Source organism: Pelobates fuscus, chromosome 11 (genome assembly GCF_036172605.1).
Source record: "Pelobates fuscus isolate aPelFus1 chromosome 11, aPelFus1.pri, whole genome shotgun sequence".
Taxonomy (NCBI): Eukaryota; Metazoa; Chordata; class Amphibia; order Anura; family Pelobatidae; genus Pelobates; species Pelobates fuscus.
In genome coordinates, this window is record NC_086327.1 from 70,591,957 (window position 1) to 70,606,317 (window position 14,361).

Sequence of the window (14,361 nt, forward strand, 5' to 3'; positions counted from 1 at the left end):
TATAAAAATAAAAATAAAAATAATGAAAAATAAAAAAATGAAAAATCTATATAATCACAAAATAATAAGAAGAAAATAAAAAATCCGTAATAAAAAATATATATAGAATAAAGAATAAAAAAAGAAGAAGAAAAAGAAATAAGTAATACAATAATAAAAAAAAAAATAAACAACAACAAAAAAAATTATAAAAATAATAAGCAGATAATGATGAAAAAGATAAAGATATAAATAACCGAATAATGGATGTGGAGGATACTAATCCTATGACGTATAGATATATGTTTTCAAATGGACTTTAACCCATGGAAAAGAAGGTCAGGGCTCAAATCCTTATAGGAAAGGAAAAAAAGAGCATTTCTCATTGAGGCCTCGGGGTGCTAAGGTTCCCAACTGGCAAATCCAGTAGGTCTCTCTTTGTAATAAGAGCTTAGCTCTATCTCCCCCTCTGGCTGACACTGGAACATGCTCAATAGAAACACATCTGAGTTGGTGCTTAAATTCTAAAAAATGTCTGGCCACTGGTTTGTCCGATTTGCCATCACGATAGGCAAGCCGGATACTAGACCTGTGGCCTCTTATTCTCTCACAGAGTGCGGTTTCTGTTTTACCAATATAGTTGAGCCCACAAGGGCAAATCAATTTATAGATAACAAACTCAGTTCTACAATGTATCCGTTGTCTGATCTTGTAAGATTTGCCTGTGAATGGGTGTGTAAAGGTTTTGGAGGGGATGAGGTGACCACACGTCACACATCCCAAACACCTTACACGCCCCACATTGATGTTTTCCTTCTTTTCTGGTTTGTAGCAGTGACGTGGGTCCGTCTTGACCAATAGATCCCTCATATTTTTGTTCCGACGATAGCACATCATGGGTTTCTGACGAGAATTTTCTGGAAGGGAAGGATCCATTTCCAATGTGTGCCAGTTGTTGCGAATTGATGTAGCTAAATCACCACTGGCAGTATTAAATTGCATGGGAAAAAGGCATCTTTTGTCTGTTTTCTTCTGACTTGTTGAAGAAGGGTTCAAGTAGCTTGATTTAGCTCGTTCCAAAGTTTTGTCAAGAATTAATCGTGGATATCCTCGCTGGAGAAACTTATCATATATCAACTTTATTTGTTGCTCACGTAGATGTTCAAGAGAATTATTGCGTAGAACTCGCAAGAATTGTGAATAAGGGAGCGACTGTTTAAGATGTTTCGGATGAAAGCTCTCGTAATGTAAGAGCGTGTTCCGGTCCGTGGGCTTTGTAAAGAGTGTATATTTCAACTTTCGGTTGATGATCATCAATTCGATATCAAGGAATTGGACACTGTACTCATCTATAGTTGAAGTTAACTTAACTGGTGTTGGTAGCTCATTAAGGACTTGTACGAATTCTGTTGCTTCTTCTTTGGTGCCTTTCCACAATATTAAAATATCATCCATGAATCTGAAATAATGACCGATCTGATGTGCAAAAGGCTGAAGTATGCGGGTGGTCTCAAACTCATACATGAAAGAGTTAGCATACATGGGGGCCATTGCAGCCCCCATTGAAGTGCCAGCTATCTGTAGATACCAGCTGTTTTCGAAACGAAAGTAGTTGTTTTGCAATGTGATATCCAGCAAATCCAAGACAAATTCTATCGAAGGTCCATGGTATTGTGGTGACTGGGACAGGAGATTTCGCATGGCTTGTATACCTGCTTCATGAGGAATACTAGTATATAAACTTCCTACATCTAAAGTCTATATATACATATATATATATATATATATATATATATATATATATATAAAGATGAAGGCTTGGCACTCTCCTTAAAAAAGAGAAACAATGTATTTCTTGCCTGGGTGCAGATCTTTGGCGTCAAATATATAAACAAAGTGAAAAAATCAAGATGCACTCACAGGTCTTCAAATAAGGAAAAATGGTGCTTTATTAATCCATGTGTGGTATACAAAAAGAATCAATCGACGTTTCGACCCTGCTGGGTCTTTTTCAAGATCATTAGATGCATAACAATCAAGTGTATATATATTAAATATAAAAATATGTAAATGTGCACTTACCCAATAGAGCAGTGAAGTGGAGAGTGTCTGCCCGTTAGAACCCGGAAGTGATTGGAGGCCGCACGGAACGTCACGTGATCGGGACGTCCGACGGAGGAGAATGGTTGCCATAGTGAAAGTACACAGAAAGAATAAGGCACTTGCCGAGCGCAAAGAACGAAAGCTGCTGTGAAGGAAAGTTGATAGTATTAACTATCAACATAATAGAATGATAGATGATGCCAGAGATAGATGTAAATGGAATGAATAAAAAACAGTGCTATAACGTGCAAATAAAGTGATAGTGCCACATAAGTGAAAAAACTAATACACACAAAATGTACAATCTATTACATCAAATCTCAATTTAGGCATCAATTAGTTAAAAACAAAGCAAGAATTCAAACATATTCATATCTCAATGTATTAATAAAAAAGAAAAGGAAATAGTACTCTAATCCCTGAAAAATGAAAAAAACATATATAATAATAGCTCATATACGGAAAATATAGTACTCTAGTAATAATTAAAGAAAATAGCTCAAAGCTATGTACGGGCATGCTCTATCACATAATAAGAGACAAAACATATGCAGTTTACTGGCCTGAGAGAATAATAAACTGTCATAGAGACATCATGTCTTTTTTTTTTTTATAATTCTTTATTTTTGTTGTGCAGGTGAGTACATAGGATAGTCATACGCCACAACAGCGTGCATTTATATTTGAACATAGATAGGTGAAACAGTGGCATAGAGAATTTGCACATATTTTGTTTTGAAGAGCATATTGATAAGCTAGGCATTTATGTCTGAACTATAATAAACAGTTTGCTAAGTAACTCGCTTGTTTAAGTAGTAAACAGTAGAGGGTCTGACAGCTAATTCTGTCTCATAACTAAAAGGTAACTTCGCTGGTATATCTATAAATCAATGCTTTTTATTTGTCTATTTGGTGCTCGCTTAGACTAGCTGAAACATAAGGCTAAGCTTAGTCTGGCCATAGCATGTATGTTAAACGTGAGGTGGCAGACAGATCAGAGAATGCATATAATTAGGCAAAACATTAGAGAATAAAGCAAGAACAACATATTACTAGCCCCCCAAGCCTGCCCGTCTCCATTGCCTGATTAGTTACAGGGCAGTTGATAATTACATGGCATTGCCACCCCTGCTGCTGTAGTAATAGTAAGTGCAGTTGATCTGGACGTGAAATAAAAGTCTCTAGTACCAAGACAAGTACTCGGTAGGTGTTTGAGTCAGAGGTGATAGTCAGGCACCATGCTAGAGACAAAGTCCCGTTCTCCCTTCGTCCGGCGCCATGCACGGGCAGAGCAAGGTTTCCGAGTTGGTGGACTCTTCGTTAGGCTGGCAGGGTACCTTGGTTCCATGGGTGTTGCAGCTGGAGCTCCTCTGGATCTGCCCGGACTAGCCCTCCTCGCTTGTTGTGAGCCTGAGCTGCGATGTAGCTGCGAGGACTGCATGGAATGTTTCCATGCTGTACCCGGCATATCTCGCCGGACTTGCTTTGCGGGCTGTCGTCGAGGTGGATGGCGTGATGGTGCATAGCTTGCTGTTGCCGCCATCTTGTAAGGTAGGCCTTGGGGGTCTCGTGCCGCCTATTCTCCTCTCTCTTGAGCTTTCCGGGGGGTGGGGGGCGGGCCGGGATGACCCCCCCGGCCCACAGGGGGGGGAAACGGGACCGGCAAGCCTCTCAAAAAGCCGGTGTGTGGCAGTTGGGGAGGGAGGCAGGGCGGCGGCCGTCCACCACGCTCTCCTCCGGAGTAGGCAGCAGCTCCCGAAGCCCTGTGCCCCCTTCAGGGGACCCAAAGTTCCCGATCTCGGGGTCCACCGCCTCTTCCACCACCGTGTGGATATCTTGTGGGCTCATGTCGAGTACCAGGGCTGAGAAGTTGGCTTAACAGGCCAGATTTCTCCGGAGCCTGTCCTGCATGCAACCGGTCAGCATGGCGGTCCGGCCCCGCCCCCAGAGACATCATGTCTGATATAATAAACACAACTATACCAAGGAACTGGCAGCATATAGGTACAACAAATAAGTAAATAAACAGCACTTATAAATGAGAACAAGAAAAATATCTGTTGCTAATCGCTAAACAAATTTCACCATAGAAGAATCCACTCTAGTATATGTAGCATATGATTGCTGTCTACATCTGGAAATTATAAAGTATGTAGAAAAAAAGGGATTAAATCCTAAAAGAAACATGTTAAACCAATAAATACTGAGAAATATTAGGTAAAAATGTATAAATCGCTACAAAAAAAATATAATAAGGAAAAAATGAATAAAAGAAAAATAAAAGGATAAAAGAAAAAAAAAAAAAGAACAATACTGATGTTAATCATCAAACAAGAACTAAGAAGCCTCACTGCATCTAATAAAAATACGCAGTTTAGGACACATATGCATACAACCAAAGAAAAGGAAAAAAGGAGAAAAATGCTGTTATAGACCAAATAGATTGTCTAACTAAAAAATGAAAATTTGCACAACAGCAAAAATAATTTTTTGTGATGTCCCTATAAAACTAGCATAGTGGTTTCTGCAATGCTGATGAATAAAGAACTATGTAGTGTAAATAAAGAAAGTATACAGTATAAACAATGAAAACAAGTGTGGTAGCTAAAGTGCTACAAACCACCTGAGTGGGAAAACCCCTCACACCACTCAATATAACATAAATGAATACATACAAAAGATGGTAAATCACACTTCCGGATATGTCTGTAAAAAATAAATATAACACACACAATAGTGTAATAGAGTTTGTATAGCTGAACAGTGCAGAATTCTCAAATGAGGTACTCACAAACGTGGAGCCAATGACGTGTGGCTCTCACTGGTATCGCCTTGGGACGTTTTTTGGGAAGGATGTCCCTCTCCTGAGTGGCTCAGTCAGGAGAGGGACATCCTTCCAAAAAAACGTCCCAAGGCGATACCAGTGAGAGCCACACGTCATTGGCTCCACGTTTGTGAGTACCTCATTTGAGAATTCTGCACTGTTCAGCTATACAAACTCTATTACACTATTGTGTGTGTTATATTTATTTTTTACAGACATATCCGGAAGTGTGAATAAAGAACTATAATCACAAAAACATAGAATACACAATGTTTTCATTTAAACCTCTAGGGGTTACTGTGTCCAAATAATCGATGGCCTCTCTCTGTAAGAGAGTTTTAGATCTATCTCCCCCTCGAACCAGCGGAGGAACATGATCAATACCAATAAATTTAAGCGTGGGTAAATGGTGTTGCATAGCCAAAAAATGTTTGCCCACTGGTTTTTCGGTAGTCTGGTCACGGTATGCTGTCATGATCCCCGATTGATGTCCTCTGATCCTGTCGCGTAGAGTAAGATCAGTCTTGCCGACATAGGATAGTCCACATGGACATGTCACCATATAGATGACATGATCCGTGGTACAGGTAATATGATGACTGATCGGTATTCATTTGCCCGTATGCGGATGGGCAAAAGAGGTACTGGTTAGCATGTGGCTACAAGTCACATATCCAGTACACTTAAAGCAGCCCTTCTTTATAATCCATGTTTTTTTCTTGTAACATTGTGTTGGATCATTGCGAACCAGTAGGTCCTAAGGTTCTGATTCCTTTTATAACTGATCATAGGTCGTTGTTGAAAAATTGAGGGAAGATTATTATCCGCTTGTATCTTATCCCAATGTCTTTGTATAGTATTTTTTTATTTTTACAGTTGCTGTATGGTACGTCATAGGCAGAAATAGCTGTGTCTTCATAGATTTTATGTTTTTCTCTGAACCAAGGCGTTCTCTAGCTCTCTGTTCCACAATGTCCAATATATGTGGGGCATACCCCCTATCAATAAAGCGTTGCTTCATTTCAGCCAGTTGAGTTAATTTGAGGGATGTCACTATTATAACGCAGGACTCTGCAAAATAGGGAACTGCAAAATAGGAAGGGCGTCCTTTAAATGTTGGGGATGGAAACTAGTAGCTGATAAAATGGTGTTTCTGTCAGTTTCTTTGTGGTGTAAGGTATAGCCAATTTCACCTGTTTTTTTGTATAATAGAACGTCCAAAAAATGAATCTGATCACAATTATGATTAAGAGTGAATTTTATTGTAGTCGGTAGCATGTTTAGTTGTTGTACCATTTCTTCCAATTCCTGCTGTGAAGTAGTCCATAAGAGAAGGATGTCATCCACAAATCGGAAGTATTTCAATATTTTCTTTGCATATGTTGAAAAGATATATTGTTGTTCAAACCATGACATAAAGATATTGGCATATGAGGGAGCCATAGCAGCCCCCATAGCAGTCCAAGATGTTTGCAAATAAAAGTTGCCTTCAAATTTGAAGTAATTGCAAGAAAGTGCAATTGTAAGTAATTGTAAGCACCATTTTTCCTTATATTTGAAGACCTGTGAGTGCTTGATTTTTTCCATTTTGTGTGTGTGTTTAGCGCAGTGGTGTACACACAATCCATGGGGCTGGTCCATGCCCCCCCCCCCCTTCCCTTCCTTCCATCTTTCCCCACCCCACCTACAGACACACACACATACATACAGACAGACACACACACACACACACATACACACACACACACACACACACAATGCACACATACATACAAAGGCACATACATACAGACACACACACACATACAAACACAAAGACACATATAGACAGACAAACACACACACACATACAAACACAAAGACACATATAGACAGACAAACACACACACACACTCAAACACACAAGGCACACATACATACAAAGACACATACATACATTCAAACAGACAGGCGCACATACATACAGACAGACACACACAGACACATACATACAGACAGACACACACGCATACAGACAGAAACAAAGACACATACATACAGACAGACAGGGACACATACACACACACACAGGCAGACAGACACATACAGACACACAGACAGACACATAAACACATACATACAGACAGACACACAGACAAGACACACATACATACAAAGACACATGCATACAAACATACACACATATACAAAATGTTTAAGTCACCCTCCTGTTACCTACCTTTTAGGTGCTGGAGGGTGACTTTCCCTGGGGTCCAGTGGTGGCTCAGGTTGATGGAAGTCAGCGTTCCCACTCTGACTCCCTCCTCTGCTTCCTCCCGAGCGGGCTCTGTGTATGCTGGGAGGAGTGACCGGGGCAGTCACTTCCAGTGTGTGATGTCATTACATGGGGCCCAGTCGCGCTGTTAAAGCGCAGCAGCGGTGACTGGGCCCCCTGAAAATCCATACCCATCTGCATGGGCCACCCGATGGACCCCTTGAACGGTGGCCTGGCGGTTTGCCGCGTGGGCCGGGGCCGCAAAACATGACAGCAGGCACCCAGTCGCCGAGGTCCGCAGGGCCTGGTTGCAGCTGCGACCCCTATATGAACGCCACTGGTTAAGGGCATAGAAAGCTGTAATGACATTATATAACTTATATAACTTATACCATATAGCAAAATAGAAAATACGAACAGTCGGTTGTGGTGTGCCAAAACTGACGATGCGGCAGGCCTGTAATAAAAGAGGGCCCACCCTGAGTATTATTGTTACTAAAGGGAGCGGTAGGAGGGGTAAATCGCCATACCATCAACAGTAAGTAGGAGGGGTCTGGCGATTCTTTAGTTGGGAAACCATGCCCCTCCAACAACTACAGGCCCAGCCTTCCATTTTTGTTCAGGGCATAGAAAGCCATAATGACAGTATATAACTTATATAACATATACCATATAGCAAAATAATATGAACAGTCGGTTGTGGTGTGCTGAAACCGACGATGTGGTAAGCCTGTAATAAAAGAGGGTAAAAAGAGTATCCCATACAAGATTTATTTCAGCCTACAATTTGACAATTTTATAGCATATATCACATGTTCATGTTACAAAAAGTTTCACGTATTTCCTGTATTGGTTGGGGTATGTATCTGGTATATGCCGATGAATTCCACCGTCCCAATGTCTTGATAATATATACCGGTATGTTTCTGCTGGAAGCAGTGGTGGCTGCTCCAATGCGGAAGGAGGGTCGTGAGTAGTTGGATGAATTAAGGCCTAACCTTGCCAATAATACTCTGATATAGAGCATGAATTTACTAGTGGTGAGAGCATTGCCATGTAAGGTAAACAAAAGGTTGTCACAGGAACTGGGAACAATGGTTAGGAATTTATCTAGTACTTGTACCGGGCACCTTTTGTTGCCGGTAGGGTAATGGGGGATCTTTAGCAGTTGATATTTTTGGTGTGGTTTTAGTGTGGTTGAGGGATAGTATGTAGTGATCTTGTATTTTTTCAATCTGGGATCTCTTAATGGCATCTTGGGATCTGATGTTTGTAGTAGTAAACTCTTCGGGTCTGAGGAACCCATAGAAAGCTAAGAATATAGTAGTTTTAATGACATGATTAGTGTGTGATTTGAAAGGGGTTCTATCCATGAGGTCCGATAATGATTGGAAGAGTTGACTATGAATAGGTGATCTAGAAGATGGTGGTGTGGGGTTTGAATTCTTTATGCCTTTTAGTATGGTTTTGATTTGATAAGCTGATAGGAACTGTGGTTGTTTGGCCAATGTGTAAGTATATGGTGTTGTATTCCTGTCAGATATAATTTGATGGTGTTGTAAGATAATTTTAATTGAAGGTGATGAAAAGAAGTGAAAGCTACAATAGTTTCCATTGAATATTTATTTACAACCTGAAAGTCAAACAAGAATCTGTTATAAACACAGAATGCCCTGTCTTATAATTTCCTAGTATTGTCAGACAAAGCTAATTGTGAAAGGAGTCTGCCATGAGTTAACAGATCTCTGAATCCAATGTCATGTCCTGCCATGACGGAGCCTGGGTAGCCACCAGGGCTGCCATCGGTAATGCTTTGTGGAATTCTTGAAAATGAGAGCAAGACAAATGATCAGCTGCTACGTTCTGAATGCCAGGAATATGCACACATACCAAGAAGAAATTATAGTTAGCCGCTAGCCAAGTCAATTTCCTCAGAAACCTCATGATTATCAGAGATTTAGAACGACTTTTGTTAATTATATGGCAGGTGGCTAAGTTGTCCAAAAAACCTCTTACCGCCTGACCTGACCATGCTGTTCCCGCGCAACTGCAGCAGCTACAATAGGTGTTGTAGTACCTTGTTCGCCTATTCCTCCCGAACTGCTAAGCCTTAGTGATTATAGTTGCAGTTCGGGTGTAGATATAGTTCCATATGAATACAGCTTCCAAGTAGTTTCTCTCTAGCAAGTAGACAGCTACCCACACATGAGCCTAGACTTCATGAAGGGTACAACAGGAATAATGGTTTATTGATGCCACACTGGCTTTTATGCAAGTCCTCATGTAAGGTCCACATGGACCTTGTGGGGCACCAGGACATAAAGGTTACAACCAATAACATTACAGTGACAACGTGGAACACTCCCACTGCAAACATACAATCCCTTCCTCTCTGCCTGTGAGATAACTAAGTCAGTTAAAAGATAACCCAATTATCTCCAGGCAGAAAAAACATAGTTTTCTAATTTTATGGAAGTCCCATTTTACCTACATGAGGCTCCTGCCCAAAACAGTTCCATGAGTTTAGGCTGTGCGGTCGGTGTATTTTGACAAAGCCAAATAAACGAACAAAAGCATGAACGGAGCCCCCTGGCTCATAGGAGCGATTGTTCCCCTTGTTCGTGGGAACAAAACTACTAAATAGCGCTCTCCTAGCTGTTCGGGAAAAGGAAGCAGGCGTTCGTATGTTTTTACCGGTGTTCGGGAAATTGAGTGTCCGATTTTAGTTCCAGACACTCAACAACCAAGTCCCGCTGCCTCCTTTCGTGAAAACAAGATGGCCACCGTTTTTTATCAGTATTTCTTGACCATCTACGTCCAGTTCTTCTTGGGAATATTCTGTTTGAATGTTAATCTTACTTTCTGGGACCTTATTTGATTTATCCTTCTTGTCTAGCTGAGGTAAAAAAAAAAGCTGGCAATCTTTTCTCTTCCTTCGCATGATTTGTTTTTCTCTCTTTTTGCAAGGTTCTTAGTCTCATTTCTTTTAGATGCCATTGTAATTTAAATTGTCTCAAAAAAAACTATTTTCTTTTATCCTTCTTCTCATTTATGTTATCTATTATTTTCATCTTCCTCTTCTCTCTGTTCCAGTGACTTCAGTATTTACTTAAAGTATTTATCCAGTTGTAATTTCCAAATCCAAATAGCCATATGGCTCTCAATATGTAATTTAATCTGCAGTATAATATACAATCTTGAATCCAGTTTTAGTTCTCTGGTACCCTCCTTTTCCTTTTTTCTCCTTTTTCCTTTGCTTCCTTCCTTCCTTCCTTACCCTTTTCTTATAATTTTTCATTTTTTTAACTCAGGGTGGGGATGTGTTTATCCACTATAGGAAAACATAGGTCTTTTTCCGCTATGATTGCCCATTGTTGTAGAAAGGTTCCACCCCATGTGGATGGGGCCTGTTTAATAACAGAGGGACACATATCTTTTTATTGGGTTTTTCCTATTTTTTTTCTCCTTCTTTATCTCTCCTCCTCTTTTCTTTTCTTCTCCTTCTCCTTCTTCTATAATTCTATCATTATTAATGGGCTTTTTACCACCATGGATATTCTTCTGTCTTTGTGTCTTTAAATTGTATGCTATCTTTATAATAAGCAATTTCAGATAGGATTATTTAACTTGCTAATATTTGCAATTTGTCAGCTATATATTTAAACATTCCTCTTAAATTCAGCTGTTTAAACATTCAACAGGCATATTAGCATATATAAATATGAAGGAGTATATCAGAGTATATCGAGTGTACCTTACTCCAGTTGCTTCCGGCGTCTACGTGGACTTTGATTTATATGTGCACTCTGACTCCTTGTTTTGTGAGATGTATACTCATCCCCACCGCTTAGTGTTATATCGTTGTTGATGATTTTAGGAAGTACTTGTCTCTGTGGAGTTTTTACCATCTCTTCCCTATCGGGACATTTGGAACTCAAAGTCTGGTTGTCCAGGTGTAGGTGACACCTCATTCTCTCTTTCCTCTGTCAGACTTCACTAGACGTCTCTGGACTTCGCACTATAGTGTAGTCGTTTTAATATTCTAAAATAGGATAATAGTAAATGCACTCACATTTATTGGAGTCTAATATATGGCTCTTTGGGACAACGTGAAGTGGTATGATTTCCACTCTGAGGATATTTAGGTTAAGTGGCATCTTCTCCATGGTTTATATATATATATATAAAAAACCGTAAAAAAAAAAAAAAAAAAACGAAAACACCCCTAGCAATATAGTGCTCAGTGTGTAGGTGAAAAAGATGAAAATTTGCTTACTATTTCAGGAGCAAAATAAGGTATTGCTCACTCCGTAGGGATCTGGTGGTACACTCCCAACCTTAGAGAATGAAGTCCAGGAGATTAGTGGAGTTCCAAAGTTAGACAGGATGGTCCAGGGTAATTAGAAACATACTATCAAACTATATTAAACAATAATCATAAAAGTAATCCGATGTGTTTTAACACAACATAGATATTTTCCAGCAATGGTTGCCCATTATTCCAGAAAGGTTCCACCCCATGTGGATGGGGCCTGTAAAATAACAGGGGGACACTTGTGCCCCTGAAGGGAATTGGGTGTGAGACTTTAAATTAAATAATAAGAGATGGACAGATCAATGTCCATATCACTTCTCCTACCTATGGCCAGTGGGTGGGGGTGAATAAAAATAAAATTGAGGGGTATGCTTAACAGGTTGGAACTACATTTAATGTACTCCCACTCATAGGCATCAAGTGGGGACTAATAAGAAAATATACAAGCAGAGTGGACTTCCCATTGTCCATACCCTATTTACAGTCAGACATTTGCTTTCTTCTTATCTTATCTCTTATCAGACTTGCCACTAGGTCCCCTTATGCTATTATAGTATTATAATATTAACCCCTTCAGCTCAGCACTTGTGTATACTCGATTGCTAGAGTATGCCTTCATACCCCGCAATCATGTATACACTATTTGCATAATTGCATAATATGCCTTTAACCGGTATTGAAAGTCACAGTTCCGGGCATTAAACTTTACTGAGCTGTGAACTTCATATAGTGCTGAACACCTGTGTTCATCTGCTACAGTTTCTGCCTGATGGAAGGGAAGCAGACTGCACCCTGTCATTAGTTCGTCCTCCATTTTCTTTGTGAGAAAAGGTTCACGAAGGAAGGAGTGTGGCACTGCAGAGGGTTGCTGCCTCTCTGCTTTCAGTAATGGTTGAGTGCAGAGGGATAGTGTGCTGTAACTCCAGGCAGCAGGCATCCATTACTATGTGAAGTTACACTACATCTCATAATGGAACAGGGAAGCAGCATAATGGCTGCTTTCAGGAGTTATAGTACACTATCATCACTACACCACCATGGTAAAATTATAAATGTGTTTTAATAGTGTATGTGTGTAAGTGGGTATATTTCTGTCTGAATGTATATGTGTGTATGTGCCTGATGGTGTGTGTTACTGACGTGAGCATGTGTATGTGTTACCCCTTTTTATTTTATTTTTTTTAATTTAATCTCTCACATTTGCTGTCCACAAGTGGGGCCAAGGGGTGTACATTATTTCACTTAATCCTCCCCTCCCCCACACCATGCTAAGGACTGCCACCAGCAATAAAATAGGATTTTTAAATTCCAGGCCACAATTTAAACAATTCTGCTCCAGCGGTAAAATCCATTTGGTCCGGCTGAAATTTGGATTATATTCAGAGCTGTCTCATTGGTAAATAGTGTGAACAATGTCCAGATGTTGCATACAGAAGGGGTACATACACAGGTTTTATACCATGCTACAGGGCCATTTGGAATTTGGTGAATTACCCTGTGAGTTTATTTTGATATGTCTTGCTTATATAGTTGTCTCTTCTCTAGGGAACTGTTTATTCTACAAAGTTAGATATTTATTAATAAATTAGTTTACTTAAAAAGATCCTGTTAGTAATAAATTAAGTTGTTAATAATGTATAAAATTAGAATGTCATTTATTGTTTGTCATGGGTTCTATGTAAGTCAGTTATTTATTTAAATTATGAAGAACATAATTGAGTAAATTTACTGTGCAGCTTTTTTATTTTTATTTTTCAGATATCAATTTCTCTGTTCTCACTAACATTTGCTTTATGTATGTTTTTATTTTTCATGTGGTCTGCTGTCTGGATTCAGAGCTCCAGCATTGTGTCATATGTGAGTAAAATCTAATTTATTTGTTAAATTCGAATTCTTTGAAATCTCTTTTTACTTGCATTTTCTTCATTTATTTGCATGCAGTTCTGTTTTATTCATCTGTCTTGTGCTGGCTCTGCCCATGATCTGCCTTCTTGACACTATCAGTCAATCCAATGCTTTCCTATGGGAATGCATTGTGATTTGCTCAGGTCACCACTACTGATTATGTCAGCCAAGGAGGCAGATCTGGGGTAAGATTTTACTATATTTAGGAGATATGTGGGTACCAGGAGGGCTTGGTGGTGTTTACAACACTATAGGGTCAGGAATACATGTCTGTGTTCCTGATCCTGTAGTGTTCTTTTAGGTTGGAGTGCACAGCTGTTGGGATTTATATATATATATATATATATATATATATATATATATATATGTATGTATAAGTATATATGTAAATGTATGTGTATATGTGTGTGTATAGATATATATATATATATATATATATATATATATATATATATTATACACACTTTGTATTGGACTAACATAATACTTAAAAGACAAGCTTTTGAGAGTTTTCCTCTCTTCTTCAGGTCTGAAGCAGTAATGAGCAATACATATCAATATGATAGAGTGAATGGTGCAGATGTATGGGGTTTAGACAGAACAAGTAAATAAACAGAGGATTTCGTAAGCTCATAAACACAATCATTATTATATAAAGTATTGGTAGTGTGTCAGAAAAACAGAATTGACATTAGGTCCTTTGTTTAGATTAAAGTTCAACACAAAAATGATAATACAAATAAAAAAAAAAGATAAACACCCTAATAGATTTGGCATGGAGAGAGAATATAAGAATTTAGGGATTTAAACAAATAAGGGTAAATTAAAATGGGTAGCAAAATATATAAAAACATTTTTTGTTATAATTGCAGAATTTTATTACAGTTTTTCAGATATAAATTGTAGAAAGGGAGGTAGGGGGGAGGAAAAGTAGAGAAGTTTAAGGGATATTCATCGAAAACAGGATTGAATTTAACCATA

General features: G+C 39.0%; 1 protein-coding gene across 2 annotated transcripts in view; it reads left to right on the forward strand.

Moving 5' to 3' along the window:
* Nucleotides 1–14,361, forward strand: part of LOC134577418 (myosin-10-like) — a 429,924-nt gene that overhangs the window by 193,119 nt on the left and 222,444 nt on the right. For both annotated transcript variants that reach the window (XM_063436146.1, XM_063436145.1), the window contains exon 6: nucleotides 13,312–13,332. In XM_063436146.1, the coding sequence (XP_063292216.1) occupies nucleotides 13,312–13,332 (21 nt within the window). The remainder of the gene's footprint in view (nucleotides 1–13,311; nucleotides 13,333–14,361) is intronic.